The 20,966-nt window shown below is 44.9% G+C and overlaps 1 protein-coding gene across 4 annotated transcripts in view; it reads left to right on the top strand.

Annotated features, from left to right (window-relative positions):
- MAD1L1 (mitotic arrest deficient 1 like 1) overlaps positions 1-20,966 on the top strand; it is a 350,909-nt gene that overhangs the window by 138,366 nt on the left and 191,577 nt on the right. For all 4 annotated transcript variants that reach the window (XM_087878667.1, XM_087878664.1, XM_087878666.1 and 1 more), the window contains exon 13: positions 15,162-15,218. In XM_087878667.1, the coding sequence (XP_087734793.1) occupies positions 15,162-15,218 (57 nt within the window). The remainder of the gene's footprint in view (positions 1-15,161; positions 15,219-20,966) is intronic.

The raw sequence follows: 20,966 nt of genomic DNA on the forward strand, positions 1-20,966 counted from the left end.
GTCCCTTTCCGACTCTGTTACTGTTAACTGAACGAGCCTCAGTGGATTCTCCAGTTTGGATGGAAGCCTCTCTCTCTCTAAATTAGTATCCTTCATTGTCCTTCTTCCTCCCAAGGTTTATGTGACTAGAATAAAACTCCGTCCTTTAGCTGTGTCGTCTTTTTTTTTTTTTTGGCAGCTCCTTCCTCCGGCCGTTGAAAGTGTCCCGTGTTTCGTGTCCCGATTTAAAGCAGATGTCCAGCGTGACTTCGCTGCATGTCAGCGTTTATAATAATAAAAAAAAAACCTCCTCCTCCTCCTCCCTCCCCCCTCTCAACCCCCCCCCCCTCTACTCCTGGGAGTTTGTCAGCTCCACCTGATTGTGGGAGAGAGAGCAGCAGATGATAACAGAGGCCGGCGTCCATAAAGGATGGAAAATTGGGTTCTTTTTTTCCAGGAAAGGCTTGGAAGGCAAAGATAAACCCGTGTTCATTTGTTATTCATTCACGTTTTGGCAGAAGCAGAGATGCATTTTGTGTGTGCGTGCGTGCGTGCGTCAGAGGGAGGTGGGGGGAAAAAAGTAAGTTTCAGCAGGGCCGTGCTAGAAAAGTTTCCTGCCTGCATCTGGAGATAGACTATTTTTTTTTTGTCTAAATAAAATTTATTTCCCTGGGAAGGAGAAAAGGTTCATTCTTTGAACGCATTTTCGGGCCCTTCCACAGGCAGCCACCAGATGGCAGCAAAGAAAGGCTTTAGAAGGACAGTTGACTGTGATTTCTTAGGACAATGTTTCTCAACCTTGGAAGGAAGCTTGAAGATGGGTGGACTTCAACTCCCAGAATCCCCCAGCCAGCACTGCTGGCTGGGGGAATTCTGGGAGTTGAAGTCCACCCATCTTCAAGCTTCCTTCCAAGGTTGAGAAACACTGTCTTAGGAGAAGGCAGGTATGAAGATTATCCTGGGTTACAAAGAACCTCCTAACTGGAAGATCTGAAAGCAGAAGAAGACTACCAAATGGCTGGGTTAAGCCAACATTTCTCCTAGCGCAGTGTTTCTCAACCTTGGTAGCTTGAAGATGGGTGGACTTCAACTCCCAGAATCCCCCAGCCAGCTGGGGGAATTCTGGGAGTTGAAGTCCACCCATCTTCAAGCTACCAAGGTTGAGAAACACTGCACTAGCGGATCTACCAGCAGGAGTAAACATAGACTCGGCAAGACGACAAGGTTTTTTAGGCAGCCACCCTGTACCGGCTTGGGTGGAAGGAAGGTCAATGTGTATTTTATTTTTATTTTTTATTTATTTGTATTTTATTTTATTTATTTTATTTATTTGTGTAGATGGACGTCAAGACGCAAAGTGAACGCAGCCAGAGTGGCTTCTAAGGGGAGATGCGTAGAGGGGGTCCTGCAAGATATTTAGGAGAGGTGGGATTTTTTTTTCTCCAGCGATTGTCTGCTCGTGTCTAAATGGGAAGATGGCTTCTCGTTGTGGTAGGAAGAGCGAGTAAAAGTTTAATGGAGCCCATAAGAAGCGTTACTGTTTTTTTCTAGAGCAAAGCTGGCTAAGGAATTCTGGGAGTTGAAGTCCACAGGTCTTAAAGTTGCCAAGTTTGGAGACCCCTGTTCTAGAGCCTTGGGCACAACCATTAGCAGGCACCCAATGTGGGGTCCCTGGTCGTCTCTGAGCTTGGTTGTTTTCTTGCAGACGTTTCATGGCCCAGCTGGGTAGCATCATCAGTGCTAGAAGAGAGTGGGGTTTGCAGAGAAGAAGAGGAGGAAGGGTGAAACAGTGGAAAAAAAATATTTTGGGGGGTAACCTTCCCGTGATTTGCCTTGAGATGTCATGAGTTTCATATTTCGAGAAATTTTAGCGACAGTAACAGACCCGACAGACGACGAGTGGCATCTAAGCCAGACTGAAAACTTTTCCATGGAGCCATTCATTGACTTAGCTCATTTATTTGTGCATAAGTTAATTTCCTTCTAATTTAATTTTTCCTTCTAATTCAAGGATGCCGAAGACGAGTTCGGCGGATAAATTCTCGGGGAGCCGGGGGAGCCGTAAAGACTTAACCAAATAAATAAATAAGTAACATTGATGTCGCCCCCTTAGTTGATCAAACCGGTGCATTCCTGCGAACCCAGAAACATCTTTGCTGGTGCTCTTTATTTGCATTTCTTTGAAATCCTAAATCAACAGAGGAGCATATGGCCAGAATTAGAGAATCATTATTCTCCGCAGATGCCTCTGTCCTGAAGTACATTGTTGATACACATGTCTTTGTTTTTGTCGGAGGGCAGTTGGGAATTCCTTTAATCTCCCTTTCTCCCTAAGTGAGGCGGTGTTTGCTCCTGCATTTTTCGGTGTTCATTTATTGGTGGTGGTGGTGGGAGGAGAAGAGCTTTAATGATGAGAGGACATCTCGCAAAGTCTCTTGGAAGCGTGCACGCAGATGGCACAGATGGCCTGGTCCTTGTTGGGTTTATATAAATATTGGCTCGTTATTCATATCAACATGGGGCCGTCGGTTGGACACGAATCTCATTGGGGGGACGCGCTCTCTGTGATATAAACATCAAAGATCTTCGGAGCTGGATTGAAACCCGCTCTTGTCTATTTTAATGTTGTCGTCTTTGGGGGGGGGGGGTCCAGGATCCATCAACCACGGTTCCTCCTGAGGTACCTCATCCACCTGGTGTGGTGGAATGTAATGTTCTGATCTAGGCTCCCTTAAAAAGCAGGAAGCAGAGTCTTGGTCCCGGCAAAACCTCTTTCATTTACATGACTGTGAATTCCTTTCATTCACAGTCAGCAAGGCCTATCCAAACAGTCTTTCAGAGGAATATTTATCAACACAGACCTTATCTCACTTGGCAAGCTGCCAGTAACTAGTTTCCAAATGCAGTACAAGGCCAAACTTGGCACAGAGTCTCTCAGAGTCACGGAACGAATGAATTGTTTCCTGCAAAAGCCCCCTCCCCATTGGCTCCTCTTTTGTTTTCTACGGGAAGGGCCAATCACCTCCAAGGTGTGGTTTTACTCCCAAGTCGACCCTGCTTTCTTAGTTGTTCTTGTCTTCTGGCAGCTCTGCGCATGCACATACTGGGAACGGGCTCCAGCTGTTCCTCTACCTCACTGCTGTCTAGCTCCCTCTCTGCCTCCGACGCAGAGCCCTCGTCCGAGCTTTCCCCAGCCCTCAGGACTGGCCCAAGTTCCTCCCCAACCTCCTCACTGTCCGACTGCTACCAGCTCCACTGGCGGCTGGCGGGCCACAACATGTAGTCTAGATTTGCAAGAGGGAGGGGCTTCTTCCCAGAGGCCAAACAGGCAGCAGAGTATGGAATGTCTGGAGGGCAGGAAGAGAGCAAAGTTGGCTCCTCCCTAGCAGTTCTCAAAATGTACCTATCACCATTGCAGATCAGGTAGCGGCAGATATTTCTCTCTCTGGACGCAGTGAGAAAATATCTGCAGCGAACTCCGCATTGGAGACAGGAAGGGCATCCGGCCATAAACACTCAGCTCCATTCAGTTTCCCCAACTCCACCCCGATGCAAGGGATTACGGGGTCGTTAAAAGAGAGAGAAAAAAATGCTTTAGTCTGGTAAGATTCTGTCTGTAGGCCAACCACAATAAAGAAACTACTCAGAATCTACTCCAGGGAGTAGATTGGCTCACCTGCACTGCCTGCCTATCGCTTGCTTTATTAAAGTGACAATAAAGTTTTTTTCGATTTCTGTTTCTATCCTTTAACCTTTGTCTTCTGTCGAGAAATACCCGGAGAATCTCATTCAGAAACTTTGGCTTCTCTTTTAGCTAAATTTCAGTCTTCGTTCCCTTTTAATATTCTTTATGCATTATCAGAAGAAGAGGAAGAAGAGGAGGAGGAGAGGAAGGAAGGAAGGGGAAAAAAAAGAGCCAGGAATTTAGATCTGACTGTGGTCGAGTTTGGAAATAAGAAAAATAAACCTATCGGTCTGGCTCGTTTTTTAAATGAAGGACAAAGCAGTTTTTCCTACGGAATATTTCCATTTGTCCTCGGCTGAGCACCTAGCATCTCCTCCTCCTCCTCCTCCTCCCGCCACATATTATTAATATCACGGAAATAGAGTAAATTGCATCTGTTCAGGAAGCACCGCGATGTTTTATACATGAGCCCTCATTTTTAGGGGGGGGAAAAAAGAAAAATTCATAAAAGAGTGACAAGAATCCGGAAAGCAGCTTCGTGGAACCGCATCTCCTCCTGAACGGCTATGCAGATGGAAGCCTCCCTGCAGCAGCTTCGTTTCCAAAATGCTCTTCTCCGGTGGGCAACCTAGCATCCCATCCTCCCCTCGGGTCTCCCTTTCGCCTCCTTGGTGCCCGCGCCGGGTGCCCGTTCCTTCTCGGCCCCGGCCTTGAGTCGGCTGGCTTCATTTCTACCACTCGAGCGATGGCGCCGTGGCTTAATTTAATCTCTATCTCGTCGAGCAATGCAGCAGGGCAGGATTCTCATTTCCAAGGTGCACAGAAATTGTGCGCTTCCTGATAACACGGTTGGCACTGACTGAAAATGATTCGATTTATCCAGGCCCGGCATCACAAGCAGCTCTTCCGTTCTTCCAGCAGCCAACAGATATCTCCCCTCTTAAAGGAGAATGTTTTGTAATTCAGAGTTGAAACGAGGGGGACTCGGTGCTCTCTGAGCTTGGCTGTTTTCTGGCGGGCGTTTCATGACCCAGCTGGGTAACACCTTCAGTGCGAGAAGGGAGTGGGGGTTTGCAGGGAGGAGGAGGAGCGGGGTGGGGGTGGGGGGAAGGGTTGTGGGATCCTGGGTGCCCTCTGAGCCTGATTGCTTTCTTGCAAACATTTCATTACCGAACTAAGTAACATCATCAGTGCTAGTAGGGAGTGTGGTTTACTCTCGTTTTATACATTGTTTACAAATACAAACTAGTCTATATTAGCGTTTAAACAGAGAGGAAACCCCACTCCCTGCTAGCACTGATGATGTTACCTGGATGGGTGATGAAACATCAGCAAGAAGAAAACTAAGCTCAGAGAGCACCAAGGACCCTACCCTCCTCCTCCTGCTCCTGCTCCTGCTCCTGCTCCTGCTCCTCCTCCTGCTCCTCCTCCTCCTCCTCCTCCTCCTCCTCCTCCTCCTCCTCCTCCCTTCCTCTTCCACCATCTCTTTAATGATGTTACCTAGTTGGGTCAAGAAACATCTGCAAGGAAACAAGCTCGGAGACCACCAAGGACCCCATAATCCTTCCTCCTCCTCCTCCTCCTCCTCCTCCTCCTCCTCCTCCTCCTCCTCCTCCTCCCTTCCTCTTCCACCCTCTCTTTAATGATGTTACCTAGTTGGATCAGGAAACCTCTGAAAGAAGCCCAACCAAGAGAGACCCAGGGACCCCTCTCTTCCTCCCTCTTTCTCTGCCTCGTTTCCGAAAGGATTTTTCCCTGCTAAATCTAAAACGTCGCGTCCATCTTCCTTAATTCTTTGGGTCTTCCCCCGATCCCTTATAATGGCTTCCCGTGTGCCGGTTCCTTCAGTAGCTCATCCTCTTCTTCCTCCTCCTTCCTCCCTCCCTCTTTACTACAACTTTACCCGCTCCGGTTCGTCCCGTTGTGTTATCTTGTCTCCTGTTTATAGACTTAACTTGTTTCGGTGGCAGTCAATTAGAACAGCGGTGAAGCTTCAGAAAAGAAGGATGCTGGAGAGAATGTATTTGTTGATTTGACTGTTCCTGGGGAGTCGGATTGATCGTTGATGTCGAGCCCTTGCAGCGCATTTAACATTCCCTTATGCTTTGTTGATTTTGAAATACATTTCCATATATTTTTATATACACAGATACACACAGAGAGAGTCTTCGGATTTTTCCCGTGCAGTTCAGAATGTTGATGTCTCAATAAACCAGATCCTTCCCCCATAAATGTCATTTTTTCCCCTCCTCTCTCTCTCTCTCTCTCTCTGCAGATATTAAAATGAAAAAGCTTCCATCAAAATCTTGTAGTGTGTTTTCTATCCGTCTTAGAAGGGTATCCCACTTTTTCTCCGAGTTTATAAATATAAAACTAGCTGTCAACATCCAGCGTTGGCATCGGGATAAAAAGTCCAGGATCATGTCATTTCTGAAAAAGCACACTGTTTATTGAATGCATGGCATGGTAATGGCGAAGTAAAGCTGACTCTGAAATTCCAAGGCATCAGAACATAGTATTTAACAATGATTTTTTCCCAGCCAAACCCCCAGGCTTCCATGTAGCTCATGTAAACAAGTTTTCTTTGTTAGGGGAACCATCTGCCGCCTTCTTCACACCTGTTCAAATGTCCTTGAAAGGTTTCCGGACTCTCGACTCTCACAAGCTTCAGTGGAACTGGAGAAGTTTCGTTTCTTTAACTAACCCATTCGTAAATCAACATTCCCCCCACTGCCCCACACACACCCTTAATCTAATGGCAAGATGAAATGAAAAGGTACGTAGCTGCCAGGTTTTTCACTCTTGATACCAGCATATAAAATGAGAATAAACCCCTCTCTCTAGGAGCACTGATGATGTTACCTGGATGGGTAATGAAACGTTTGCAAGACAACAAACCCCACAGTCCTTCTTCTCCTCCCCCCCCGCCCCCCGGCCGCTCCCCCTCTGCAAACCCCACTCCCTTCTAGCACTTAGGATCGTACCTAGTTGTGTACTCAAGAGCTGAGGAGAGATGCGGTTCCATTTTAAATTGCTTGCATTCTTAAAATACACAATATTAGTGATTGTTTGATGTTGCAGAAGTCCAAGAGAACAGCCTTGAAACCACAATTCCTCCACATTGAGGATCCTCAGCTGCCACTTCTCCAGTTCCTTGGTTTGGAGACTTTGTGAGAATGATCCCATCCCAGATTCTTCTATCCATCCACCCCAACTGAGGTTTCCACCTTGGAAACAACCACCTTATTTGGCTAATTAATAGCAATCCAAGAGGCTCCCATTTCCAGAATTTGCTTGCTTTAAACAGCTTGACAGGTTGACTTAACGATCGCAACTGAGCCCTAAATTTAATGCAACTGAGCCCTAAACTGAACGATCACAACTGAGCCCTAAACTTAACAATCACAACTGAGCCCTAAACTTAATGCAACTGAGCCCTAAACTTAACAATCACAACTGAGCCCTAAACTTAATGCAACTGAGCCCTAAACTTAACAATCACAACTGAGCCCTAAACTTAATGATCGCAACTGAGCCCTAAACTTAACGATTGCAACTGAGCCCTAAACTTAACAATCGCAACTGAGCCCTAAACTTAACAATCGCAACTGAGCCCTAAACTTAACAATCACAACTGAGCCCTAAACTTAATGCAACTGAGCCCTAAACTTAACAATCGCAACTGAGCCCTAAACTTAATGCAACTGAGCCCTAAACTTAACGATCGCAACTGAGCCCTAAACTTAACAATCACAACTGAGCCCTAAACTTAATGCAACTGAGCCCTAAACTTAACAATCGCAACTGAGCCCTAAACTTAACAATCGCAACTGAGCCCTAAACTTAATGCAACTGAGCCCTAAACTTAACGATCGCAACTGAGCCCTAAACTTAACAATCGCAACTGAGCCCTAAACTTAACAATCGCAACTGAGCCCTAAACTTAATGCAACTGAGCCCTAAACTTAACAATCACAACTGAGCCCTAAACTTAATGATCGCAACTGAGCCCTAAACTTAACGGTTGCAACTGAGCCCTAAACTTAACAATCGCAACTGAGCCCTAAACTTAACAATCGCAACTGAGCCCTAAACTTATCGATCGCAACTGAGCCCTAAATTTCGGTTGCTAAGTGAGATGTTTGTCAAATGAGCTTTTCTCCCATTTTATGACCTTTTTGTGCCACTGTCGTTAAGCAAATCACTTCAAATGCTTAGTGAATCACATGGTTGTTAAGCGAATCTGGCTTCCCCATTGACTTGGCTTGTCAGGCGGTCGCAAAAGGGGATTGTGTAACACACACCCCGGGACCCCCGCGACCGTCATAAATACGAGACAGTTGCCAAGCGTCCGAATTTTGATCACCTGACCACAGGGCAGGCTGCCACCATGGTTGTAAGTGTGGAAAACGGTCCTCGGCGATTTCCCCCCTCCCCCAGTGCTGTCATAACTTGGAACCGTCACTAAACGAGCGATTGCCAGTCAAGGACTACCCATATAATAAATGCGGATTCTAAACAGCAACAAACAGGTTTGCCTAGGAAGCAATTCCGCTAATCCCATTGAAATTTTCTTTCCGGAAAGATTGGCTGGGGAATCGTTACCAATTTCTCCCTCTCTCCCCCTCTCTCTTCCCACCTCCCCACACACACTTTGCAATCGGAAATTGTGTTTTGCTAACCTCTCTTTCCAGGGAAGTCAATCAAATACACGCGTTGAGACCTGGGCTTGTCTATTAAAGCGAGTTCTATAAACACGCCGTTATTCCCCACCCCGAGGAAGTATCCGAGGGAAAAAAAAAAAAAAGAGAGAAAGATTGGAAAAACGACGTTGTCAGGAGCAAAACATCTATTGGTTAGCCGTACCTGGAGGGCAGGCTATAATTACATGGCAGTTTCGCAGAGCTGATTAGGTTTTATGCACCCTGCCCTTTTATTAGATGTTACAGTTCCCGTCTCTGATTTTGACTAGAAGCAACAGCTCAGGTATGAAATGGGTGCCCTGCTCCGAAATGATTGGTTATTTAAACGCGGAAAGGAGATTTTTATAAAGTAATTGCAACCCATCCGATCCTTTTCTCTTCCAATTCTCCCGTCCCAGAGGTGGACGTGACACGTTTTAGCCAGTGGATGAAGCGACCGTAGAAGGAAGGAGCCGACGGAGCAAGCCTCACCTGCCTTTAAACGCTGGTAGGAGGAAAAACGAGTACGGCAGACGTTGAGGCCAAGTTTCAAAAAGGCTACTAGGGTAGAATTAAAAACGTGGCCGGGAAGGACCCCTGAAGGTGCATTTTCAAGAGGCAACCGAGCTTCGTTTTTCTTTGAAGAGATTTTGCTTCTCATCTGAGAAGCTTCATCACTTCTGGCAGAAGTTCTGCCCAGAACTGATGACGCTTCTCGGATGAGATGCAAATCAACATCTTCTTCTTCTTCTTCTTCTTCTTCTTCTTCTTCTTCTTCTTCTTCTTCTTCTTCTTCTTCTTCTTCTTCTTCTTCTTCTTCTTCTTCTTCTTCTTCTTCTTCCTCTTCCTCTTCCTCTTCCTCTTCCTCTTCTTCTTCTTCTTCTTCTTCTTCTTCTTCTTCTTCTTCTTCTTCTGCCTCTTCTTCTTCTTCCTCTTCCTCCTCCTCTTCTTCTTCTTCGGCCTCTTCTTCTTCTTCTTCTTCTTCCTCTTCCTCTTCCTCTTCCTCTTCCTCTTCCTCTTCTTCTTCTTCTTCTTCTTCTTCTTCTTCTTCTTCTTCTTCTTCGGCTTCTTCTTCTTCTTCTTCTTCTTCTTCTTCTTCTTCTTCTTCTTCTTCTTCTTCTCCTCCTCCTCCTCCTCCTCCTCCTCCTCCTCCTCCTCCTCCTCCTCCTCCTCCTCCTCCTCCTCCTCCTCCTCCTCCTCCTCCTCCTCCTCCTCCTGGAAGGGTTTATAATCCTTGCAGAGAGCTGGCCATTTGCATTCTTTTAGAGCATCATTGAGGCCACTCGGAGGCTTATCTGTGTCCTCAGGTCTTCAAAGAAAAAACAAGGGAAGTCCAGTTGCCTCCTGAAAAAGCTCTTTTGGGACAACCATGACCTGGAGCACTGAGATTTTCCATAGACATGAACCCAAAGTTCTACTGATGACGGTCAGACAAGAGTTTTAACTTAGAGTGGTTTAAGGTTTCTTCCCTTTGCATGGTAAACAACCAGTTTTCTTTCTAACCCTTTTGGAGTGGAAAGAGACGAAAGCTTCTATTAGATAATTGGACCGACACGCTTGTCTTTATTTCCGTAAAGGTATAATTAATGGAGAGACTACTGTTTTTCTCCTCGGTATGCACATTTGCCAGTTATTTTGGGCGATGGAATAGTTGGGTTCCAAGAATGGAAATTCAAGAGTCTTTCTGGTAGAAGGTTTCCCCTTGCATGTTTCTTGGGATGGTCTGTTAAATTTCCCATCCTGCCATCTTTCTTTCTGGGACCAAGGAGGAGGGAGTGAGGGAGTGAGGAAGGGATAGAAGGAATGGTTGGAAGGGAGGGAGGGAAGGAAGGAAGAAACGGGGAAGGAAGAAAAGGAGGAGAGAGGGAAGGAAGGAAGGAAGGAAGGAAGGAAGGAAGGAAGATATTATGCAGCAGGCAAATCAAATAGCATCAAAAGTCAAGAAAAATAGCTTGTTACAATTTAGATGAAAATTTCCCATGTTTATAATTTCCACATGAGAGGAGATTTATCTTGGTTATCAGAAGTCAATGTTGCCTTAAAGTACATAGAACAATGAAGGTACTTTATCTAATTTCCTCCCTCCCTCTATTCTTTTCCTTCCTTCCTTTCCTTCCTTCCTTTCCTTCCTTCCTTCCTCCCTCCCTCCCTCCCTCCCTCCCTCCCTCCTTTTCCTTCCTTCCTTCCTCTCTCCCTTCTTTTCCTTCCTTCCTCCCTCCCTTCTTTTCCTTCCTTCCTCCCTCCTTTTCCTTCTTTTCTCCCTCCCTCCCTTCTTTTCCTTCCTTCTTTTCCTTCCTTCCTCCCTCCCTCCTTTTCCTTCTTTTCTCCCTCCCTCCCTTCTTTTCCTCCCTCCCTCCCTCCTTTTCCTTCTTTTCTCCCTCCCTCCCTCCTTTTCCTTCTTTTCTCCCTCCCTCCCTTCTTTTCCTTCCTTCCTTCCTTCGCAGCAAAAAGGCTAACTCAGTCACTTTTCATAGCAAAAGGAAAGCGTATTTTCATCCTGATATAAATTGGCATGTTTTACCGACGGAAATTATTTCTCCTACCAGCTTTCACAATATTTTAATACAGTGTGTGGCAGTATGCAAATAGACGGAAATCTGGTGGCAGAACCATTGGAACTTACTTTTGTCGCACAATCTTTTCCTCCCACACAACCCAGCTCCACCGCAGCTGTTGGAAATCAGCTTCCCCACCCACAGGAAGATGTATGAAATATCACTGACAGGCCTACGTATGTGTGTGTGTATGTACGTACACACATTTGTATCTTTGAAAATCAACTTTTATGCCTCTGTCGGTCTGTTTTTCAGAGAGGTGTTACGGAGCTGCCAAATTGCCGCGCCTGTGATCTTCAGTAAAATTTTGAGAAAATTGGTATCCTGTCACATCTTTGTTAAACCAGAGTTTTCCCTTTATTGTTTGGGCTGATTCTCAAATGAGCAGACTTGCCTTGGCTGATTTAGGAGGAGCAGAGAAGACAAAACAATCCAATCGCCCTCACCTTTGGGCTCGTCCTGATTACAAGCTGACTCAGATTATTAAACCACAAATGTTGAGTGGATAAGACATTAGCAAGCCAGGTTTTTGTCTATGGAGATTCTCAGGTAAAGGTAAAGGTTCCCCTCGCACATAGGTGCTAGTCGTTCCCGACTCTAGAGGGTGGAGCTCATCTCTGTTTCAAAGCCAAAGAGCCAGCGCTGTCCGAAGACGTCTCCGTGGTCATGTGGCCAGCATGACTCAATGCCAAAGGTGCACGGAACTCTCTTACCTTCCCACCAAAGGTGGTTCCTATTTTTCTACTTGCATTTTTTACGTGCTTTCGAACTGCTAGGTTGGCAGAAGCTGGGACAAGGAACGGGAGCTCACCCCGTTACGTGGCACTAGGGATTCGAACCGCTGAACTGCCGGCCTTTCGATTAACAAGCTCAGCGTCTTAGCCACTGAGTCACCATGTCCTTTATGATTCTCAGATACCTAGGTCATAACTGGAGGAGGAGAAGGAAAATAAAGAGGAGGAGGAGGAGGAGGGAAAGAAGGAGAAGGAGAAGAATTAGAAGAAGGAAAAGAATTAGAGGAAGACGAATTAGAAGGAGAAGCAGAAGAAGGAGAAGAATTAGAAGGAGGAGGAGGAGGAGAATTAGAAGGAGAAGCAGAAGAAGGAGAAGAATTAGTGGAAGAAGAATTAGGAGGAGGAGGAGAAGAAGAAGTGTTTGGTGTTTAACGAATAAAAGTTTATAATAATAATAATATAGTCGTAAATAATATTAGTTGTTTCGCTTCTCGTCCAAGAAGCTTCATCAGTTCATCATGCAACTGATGAAACTTCTTGGAGGAGAAGCAAAACCTTTTCTTCTTCCTCCAGGGGAAAAAAACAGTCCTTTTTCGGGGGGTAGAGAAAGCACCTTTGAGAAAAGCCAGCTTTTAGTTTGCAGAGACGGTGTTTCCCCAGAATTCACTTGATGGGCACCGCTTGAGGGACACGTGGCATGGCAGCCAATCATTGGCCCAAGCCAACAATGAATGGGATTGTCATTCTCCATTCAGGATGCCTTTTTTCTCCTCTCCTTGCTCCGGGCAGCGGGCTTTAACGATAAAATAAATAGCTTTTGGCAAACCTCTAAAGCTACCTTTACCCATCGAGGTTTTGAAGTTTTGGGGGGTTGGGGCGTTGCTTCCTACCTCGGGGGGGCTCAGAGCATCGAATTTTCCAGAAAAAATCTCCCTCCGTCCACGTGGTTTGGTGGTGAATTTAAAATTAAGCAGGGAGAGACGAGTCCCGTCGTACAATCGGCTTTCTCTGCAGGATTACGGCTGTGCGATAGCAAACTGCACCTTGTTATTTTATTTTATTTTATTTTTTAAATCTCAGAGCTTTACAGCAAGTACCTACTTACTTTGGCTTTTAGAGAGGCCCGGGTTTTCGAATCAAAATATTGCAATAGCAATATGTGGGATTCTCAACCTCAATATTGCGCTGTAATTTTTTTTATTTATTTTTTTTTTACTGAAACCGAGGACAGTAGGATGCTCGGGGTCAGGAATCAGAGATAGCTGTGCTGGCCAGCTGTTGCATGGATTCCACGTAGCTGCCTTTAAGAAAATGGACTTTTGCTGTCCTTAGGATCACAGGGTGTTTTTGGGGTTTTTTTTAGTGGGCTACTACAGTACAGGTAGTCCTTGACTTACAATCACTTGTTTAGCAACCAAAGTTACCGTGGCATCACCCACGACGAGGCCGGGATGTGGCAGGCACAGAAGCTCTTTCTAACTCTGTTGGCCAAAATTGGCCAAAATTGGATTTCAAGAAGGTTGTTGGGTTATGAACCTTTCAAAGTTTTTAGACTTATGAAACAGAGAAGGGATCTGGAGATCTTTTCTGCATCAGAAGATATCACTGATTCTTCTTCTTCTCCTCCTCGTTCTCCTTCTCCTTCTCCTTCCTCTTCCCTCCCTTTTGATCTACAAATGCTCTTCTTCTTCTTCCTTTTCCTCCACTTCTTCTCCTCTTCCTCCTCCCTCCCTCTTGATCTACAAATGCTCTTCTTCTCCTCCTCCTCTTCTTCTTCCTCCTCTCCTCCTCCTCCTCTTCCTCTTCCCTCCCTCTTGATCTACAAATGCTCTTCTTCTCCTCCGCCTCTTCTTCTTTTTCTTCTCCTCCTCTTTTTCTTCCTCCTCCTCCTCTTTTCCTTCTCCTCCTCCTCTTCCTCCTCCCTCCCTCTTGATCTACAAATGCTCTCCTCCTTCTCCTACTGTTCTTTCTTCTCCTCCTCTCCTCTTCCTCCTCCTCCTCTTCTCCTCCTCCTTCCTCCTCCTCTTCCCTCTCTTCCTCCTCCTCCCCCGATAGCATAATAGTGCTGTCTGCTTAGTTGGTATTCTGAACTTGAAAACCCCATCCAAAATACATTTTGTTCAGTTTCAATTTGTTTTTGTTATAATAATTGATCAGGAGCGAAAAATGAGAATACATTCCCTTTGACTCAACCTACAGAGTAAACAGCCTAATTTAGATTGACATAACCATTATCTTGAGAAGTACTACAGGCCTTTCCATAGATCTGTGCTATGATTAGTAGCCTTTCTGGATAGGCGTTGCTGGGTATAGTAGCACTCTTCAGCACTCACTCTCAATGGAAGTGAAGAGAAAAGGGAAGACAGGCATGGGTTCTCTGTGGGAATCCCTGTAGTAAGACCATGGTAGCGAGCGTTGGCCTTTGACTCTTCCACTGCCAACATTACTGCATCATTCATGGGTGAAAGAATCAGGTCCAAACACAAAAGGGTTCGAATTTAGTGCTCCAGCCTATGCACAATGTTCTCAACTAAAGGTTTGCACCTGAGTTGAACTAGAAAATACTCAATGGCATTCAAAGAAAGTTAGTTTTGAGGGTTCCTTGCTGTTCTCCGAGCTTGCTTGTTTTCTTGAAGACGTTTCATGACCCAAGTAGGTAACATCATCAGTGCTAGAAGGGAGTTGGGCTTGTGGAGTGAAGGAGGAGGAGAACTGTGGGGTCCTTGGTGCTCTCTGAGCTTGGTTCCACGGCACCACTGGGCAACATCATCATTGCTAGAAGGGAGGAGGGTTTGAAGGGAGGAGAAGGAGAAGGACGGTGGGGTTCTTGGTGCCGTCTGAGCTTGGTTGTTTCCTTGCAAACGTTTCACGACCCAACTAGGTAACTTCATCAGTGCTGCTAGTGGTTAGATTTTTTAAAAAGTCATCTGTCAGCGCTTCAACGCTGGCATAGAGAGAGAGAGAGATAAGCTCTGAACTTTTGCCTGCTAAATCCCTTTGAAGTCGGGTTGTCGTGGAAATGAAGAGGGGGGGAGACATTCCTGGGAAATGACGAGACAAGAAGTCTGAAGAATGACTTGGAAGACAGCCAATGAGAAGCAGAGATTTGGGGATCGGAAAGGGAGGGATTGGGGGGGCAAAAGGTCAGTCTTGTCCACATCGAATCATGATCCGGTGGCTGTGCTCAATTAAAGAAAAGATTTCCTTAAAGATTGGCAGTTTGGAAATTCATTTATTTTTGAGATAGCATCGAAGTCTGACATCATCTTTCTTAAGGCTGCATGGAGATTAAACTCATTCCTCATTAGACGTGTACGAAATCATGGAGTTGTGGGGCCTCTTGGCGTGACATCCGAAGGCTTTTGCCTTGACAGAAGAAACAAATTCGAGTGTTGTTCGGGACGTATTGAAACACCTCCACTGTTTCACTCCTTAGTTCGTCCTGCAGCATTCATTCTCTCCTTTAAACCCTGAAGTTTGCTTGTCGTTTTCTTCAGTCTTGTTCTTCCTCTCATTTTCTTGAAAGGGCCAGTTATCCCAGGCTTTGGAAGAAGCAGGAAATCAGAAGAAAAGAGCAGAGATGGTAAGTTTATTTCTTTTTATAATGTTTAATTAAAAAAAAAAAAACCTTACACATTTAATTACTTGATTTATAGCCCAGTATTATTTTCAAGGTCAAAAGCTGCCTATATAAGGGAAGCCATTAGACGGCGTTTCCCTTCTCAAGCCTTCTCCTCCTGCATTGTACTTCTTGTTCTCTAGTCCTGTGTATCTCAATTGCTCTCCGTGTATCAGTAGCTGCAAAGGTATTTAACCACGCATAAGTTTGTAAATATTTCACTGTAGATAAAACCAGTGGTGAAATCCAATTTTTTTTACTACCAAATCTGTGGGCGGGGCTTGGTGGGGGTGGCAGGGGAAGGATACTGCAAAATCTCCATTCCCACCCCACTCTAGGGCCAGCCAGAGATGGTATTTGCCGGTTACCCAAACTACTCAAAATTTCCACTACCGGTTCTCCAGAACCTGTCTGAACCTGCTGGATTTCACCCCTGGATAAAACCACTGTTATTTATATAAAAGGCGCTGTGTGCTGTGTTTTGCTCCTGGGTTTATCTCGGAATACTAGTTACGCTGCCTAAAATCTGACCCTTGCACCTAGAACTCACGGCCTCCTTTGTTCGTCACCCAGAATTTTAACCACTAGACCAAACGACTTCTCAATATGGAATACTAATTTATAATTTCCGCATTTACGTGATCACAAGCATTTCACGGCACGTGGTTTCCAACTTTGAGGCTCCGGGATTAAGCCCTGAAGAACCGGGATAAGCAAAAAGCCGTAGACTGAACATATTCCAAAAAATACGCTGGGAATCCCCATTTTCTACGCATGCAAAAAAACAAAAAACAAACCGCACACCTGTATAATCTATTGTTGGCTCTTTTCTGGAGGCAGTTGCTTATTTACCAGCCTGCTTGGGGCTGTGCGCATGAGAATGCAGAATTTTCAGCAAAAGGAAAATGTTTTAATTGCCTTCCTGTAATTCCCTTCGGTTTGTTTTACACTTTTCAGTGACTCATTTTCCTCTGATCCAGGCTGTGGGCGGCTGGATTTAATAATCAATACAGGATCCTTTTCTTTCTTTCTTTCTTTCTTTCTTCCTTTCTTTCTTTCTTTCTTCCTTCCTTTCTTTCTTTCTTTCTTTCTTTCTTTCTTTCTTTCTTTCTTTCTTCCTTCCTTCCTTCCTTCCTTCCTTCCTTCCTTCCTTCCTTCCTTCCTTTCTTTCTTTCTTTCTTTCGCAGCTGTCCTTTGCTCATAACTTTTCAGTTCAAGTTTGGGGGAGTCCGGCTGGCTCGCCTCGAGGAACTGATTACAAGCCTGTGCAATCAGAACGGTTTAGCTAAAGCAAAAAACTAAGCGGCCCCGAATAAATAAGGATTAAAAAGTCCCGAGGGAAGCTGAATTTGTATTCACGGCGGCAGGAGGATGAGCAGCACAAGCTGTCCCTCAAAATGTATGCAGCGCTTGGTAGTGAAACACCAACTGATGAAAATGCTATCTGCCATTTGGCCATCTGCTTGGAGTCCTCTTTGTACGCTTTAAGTCTCGGTAGACGTTCCTCAGCGCGAGAATTAAAATCAGAGGCTAATTAAAGGGGAGACTGTTGTGTTTGAGGACCACGTAATCTGAAAAGACGAGAGCTTACAGGGCATCTGGAGAAGGGCTTCTTAGGTCTATTAGAGGTTATTTCAGAATAGATCTAAGGCAGTTCGCCATCTAAAGTTTACCAGACTGTGAGAGTCCTTGATGGTAAGACATTCAGTCAAGTTTCATTCTGGAGTTAGCTTGGGTCAAGAAAGTTCTCCTTGCTCTTACATTTCTATTTAGGCAAACTTTGACATTTGCCCGTGATCATTCAGGGGGTCAAAGGGGGTAACAAGCAAGGAATGATGGGTTATCAACAGCCAGTCAACCACCAGGTCCTGATCATCTGTTCCATCTCTTTGGAGGTCTGTGGAGGTTCTCAGTCATCCAGGTCATGGTTGTCCCAAAGATGCTTTTTCAGGAGGCAACTGGACTTCCTGGTTTTTCTTTGAAGACGTTTTGATTCTCATCCAAGAAGCTTCTTCCAAACATCTTCTTCAAGGTCCATGGAGCTTCCCAATCATCCAGGTCATGATTGTCCCAAAGATGCTTTTTCAGGAGGCAACTGGACTTCCTAATTCTTCTTTGAAGACGTTTCGATTCTCATCCAAGAAGCTTCTTCCAAACATCTTCTTCAAGGTCCATGGAGCTTCCCAATCATCCAGGTCATGGTTGTCCCAAAGATGCTTTTTCAGGAGGCAACTGGACTTCCTGGTTCTTCTTTGAAGACGTTTTGTTTCTCATCCAAAAAAACTTTCTTCAACTCTCTCCAGCTCTTCTCCAGAACTGAAGAAGCTTCTTGGATGATAACCTTCAAAGGAAAACCAGAAAGTCCAGTTGCCTCTTGACAAAAAGCACCTTTGGGACATCTCTCTGGAGGGGTTCAAGAAAAGATTGGACCACCATTTGTCCTGAATGGAATAACGACACCTGCCTTGGGCAAGAGGTTGGACTAGAAGACCTCCAAGGTCCCTCCCAGCCCTATGATTCTATTTACTCTCACAGCATTTGATTTTCCAGGATCTCAAAATGGAGGTCTTTTGCGCTAGTGAGTTTGACCAGGATTGCATTTGCTAAAGATGTGGATGTCCATTGAGATACGTTGAGCAATACCCACATTTGCAGTGTCGTGAGAGTTACGAAAACGAAATTCACGTTGACCATGTCAACGTCGTCTGGTTGCACCAAAGACATAACAGTTGTCTTTTGAAACATCATCAGGCAGGTCCTATTTCCATGTAAAACCTCGTCTGCAGGAAAAGCTGCTCGTAAAACATATAATCCGAGAAGCACCTGTCAATTTTGACCCGGGATTTTACTTGAAATTCTGGGCTCATAAGATGGCTGGTTGTCCTATTCTCAGAGCTCCTTGGGCAGCTCGGTTTGAGGTCCTCTTTCTTTTTCTTTTTTCTTTTTCTGCTCTAACCGTGTAGTACATGATTTCAGGAATAAGCGATCTGCCAGATGGACTCCTCTGGGTTGTAACTATTTCTTCTATTATTGGTCTTTTTTTGCAAAAGGGAACTGCCAACTGTGTCAAGCTGTGCAGAGGGCATCCGCTCTTGAAGCCGGAATGGCTCTCAGGTCTGTTACTGAAATAGACTTCAATTGAAATATGAAGATGGCTGCCATGAGGCCATTTGACAACTCAGGTGGCTGGAAGACTACATTGCTGTCTCTCGGTCTGTCTGTCTGTCCATCTGCCTGCCTACATTCCCATCCACCCACCCACCTACCTACCTACCTACCTACCTACCTACCTACCTACCTAATTAGAATTATTATTATTATAATACATTTCCTTCCTCCCTCCCTCCATCCCTTCTTTCCCCCTTTCCTTCCTTTAGCCCTGCCTCATTTTCTCTTTTCCTTCCTTCCTCCCTTCCTTCCTCCCTTCTTTCCTTCCCTTAGCCCTGCCTCATTTTCTCTTTTCCTTCCTTCCTTCCTTCCTTCCTTCCTTCCTTCCTTCCTTCCTTCCTTCCTTCCTTCCTTCCTTCCTTCCCTTAGCCCTGCCTCCTTCTCTCCTTCCTTCCTTCTTTCCTTCCTCCCTTCTTTCCTTCCATTAGCCCTGCCTTGTTTTCTTTCTTTCTTCCTTCCTTCCTTCCTTCCTTCCTTCCTTCCTTCCTTCCTTCCTTCCTTCCTTCCTATTGAGCAGTGTCATTGAGAAGGTCATGGGAAATCAGTTGCAGAGGATAGCAGGCAAAATGGATTAACTAACACACACTCACACACAAACCCGTGTTGCGTCTTGGGACGTGGACCTGAGACCGAGAGGGAATTGCCAGCTCTTGTGGAATCCGAAAACACTTCCAAACCTTCCCCATTACCTCTTCGAAAGCCTCCTCTAGGTCACGTTAAAAGCAGGCTACATTGCAAATGTTAACATAAACTCCTATTGCCCAATTAATGGGAGTTGACTTATTAATTGCTGTTAAAGGCTACGAGTTGATTGCTCTGATTACAGAAACGCCGTCTCCCTCTTAGAAACACTTAGCAAATGAGCTGGGGGTGCTTCTATTTAAAGTGGAGAGGTCTACGGTGGCTCAGGTAGCATCCTTATCCCTACACTCATGTGAAATACTAAGTGGGTGAGTTACCGGTGCCAGGTGAAAAGAGGATTTGGGGGGGGGGAATCCAGGTGGCGTGTTTACCAAATGCCAGGCCACTCGTAGCACCCAAAACCGCCGCATCAAAAGATCGACAGACCCACCGAGCTAACCGACTCTTGTCTGTTTCAGCGCACGATTCAATTACTTGTCTGGGAAAGTCAGTTTACCCCTGGAAAGGAAGAGAAGGAATGAAAAGGAGAGGCATTTAAATCGCTTCAGCTAATTGCAGTTGACAAGACAAAGGCAGTTTGACTTTCCAGTATTAATTAGCAAACCCGTGCTAATTAGCTTGTATAAGCACAATTTATGCCTCTTTCTCTCAGTGAAATTTATTCTGCAACCGGCCCGACAGTCTTCGGGATGTGCCACTCGTGTCATCAACGTACTTCACCCTAATTAAGCATGGGCAACAGCGGCTAGAGAGTTTCTGATTATATCCTTTGATAGTTTGGATCCCGTTGTGAACTTGAGGTGGGGTTTTATTTTCGAGTTGGCGAGAAGTTCACCTCTGTCGGCCTGCCGAATGGAGGTGTGGCAAATCTATTTTGCTCCGGGTTTAAAAATATATATATATATATTTTTCCCCTTCCTTTCCTGAATTCCAGAGGAGAGGCATTTCACTTCTTGCAGGGACAATATTCCTGAGAAGTATTACAATATAAAGCAGTTGCCAAAACAAAGCAATAAAAGATTATTAGGGGACTGGAGGCTAAAACATACGAAGAACGGTTGCAGGAATTGGGTGTACGTCCTGCCTTCGGGTGCTTGGAAGAATAGGTTGACCCCTTCCTCTTCTTCGTGGCAGCCCCTCAAATATTGGAAGGCTGCTATCCTGTCACCCCTGGTCCTTCTTTTCATTAAACTAGACGTCTATTTCTTCATATATTTTAGCCTCCAGTTCTCTCACGGTCAACGCATCCTCCTGCAATCTCTATTCAAGTCACTTCCTATTTACCCTTCCCCTGCAAAACCAGCTTTCAAGGAGGTTTCGTTATTCTGACCATCCGTTATCAGTTCCAACTTTTTCAAGTTTACAATAGACTTGACTGCTAACTGTTTATGACAGGCTCCCATGCTTTTAAAGCAAAGCATCCTTTTACTTCGAGGAGTTTTTGACGGGAGATTTTTGTCACGGAGCGGAAAGACATAACTATTTCCCCCCAAAAAACTCTGCAGCTAGCGATCCTGTCAGTGACTCCAATGGATGTAGAGTAGAGTAGAGTAGAGTAGAGTAGAGTAGAGTAGAGTAGAATAGAATAGAATAGAATAGAATAGAATAGAATAGAATAGAATAGAATAGAATAGAATAGAATAGAATAGAATTTAATAGAATTTAATAGAATAGAAAATAGAATTAATAGAATAGAATTACCATAATAGAAAAGAATAGAATTAATAGAATAGAAAATAGAATAGAATAGAAAACAGAATAGAATAAAATAGAATTAATAGAAAACGGAATGGAATGGAATGGAATAGAATATAAAATAGAATAGAATATAGAATATAGAGAATAAAATAATAGAATAGAATAGAGAAAAGAGGAGAGAAGAGAGAAGAGAAGAGAAGAGAA

This window comes from Pantherophis guttatus, chromosome 14 (assembly GCF_059756535.1).
Source record: "Pantherophis guttatus breed Tessera chromosome 14, ASM5975653v1, whole genome shotgun sequence".
NCBI classification, from domain to species: Eukaryota; Metazoa; Chordata; class Lepidosauria; order Squamata; family Colubridae; genus Pantherophis; species Pantherophis guttatus.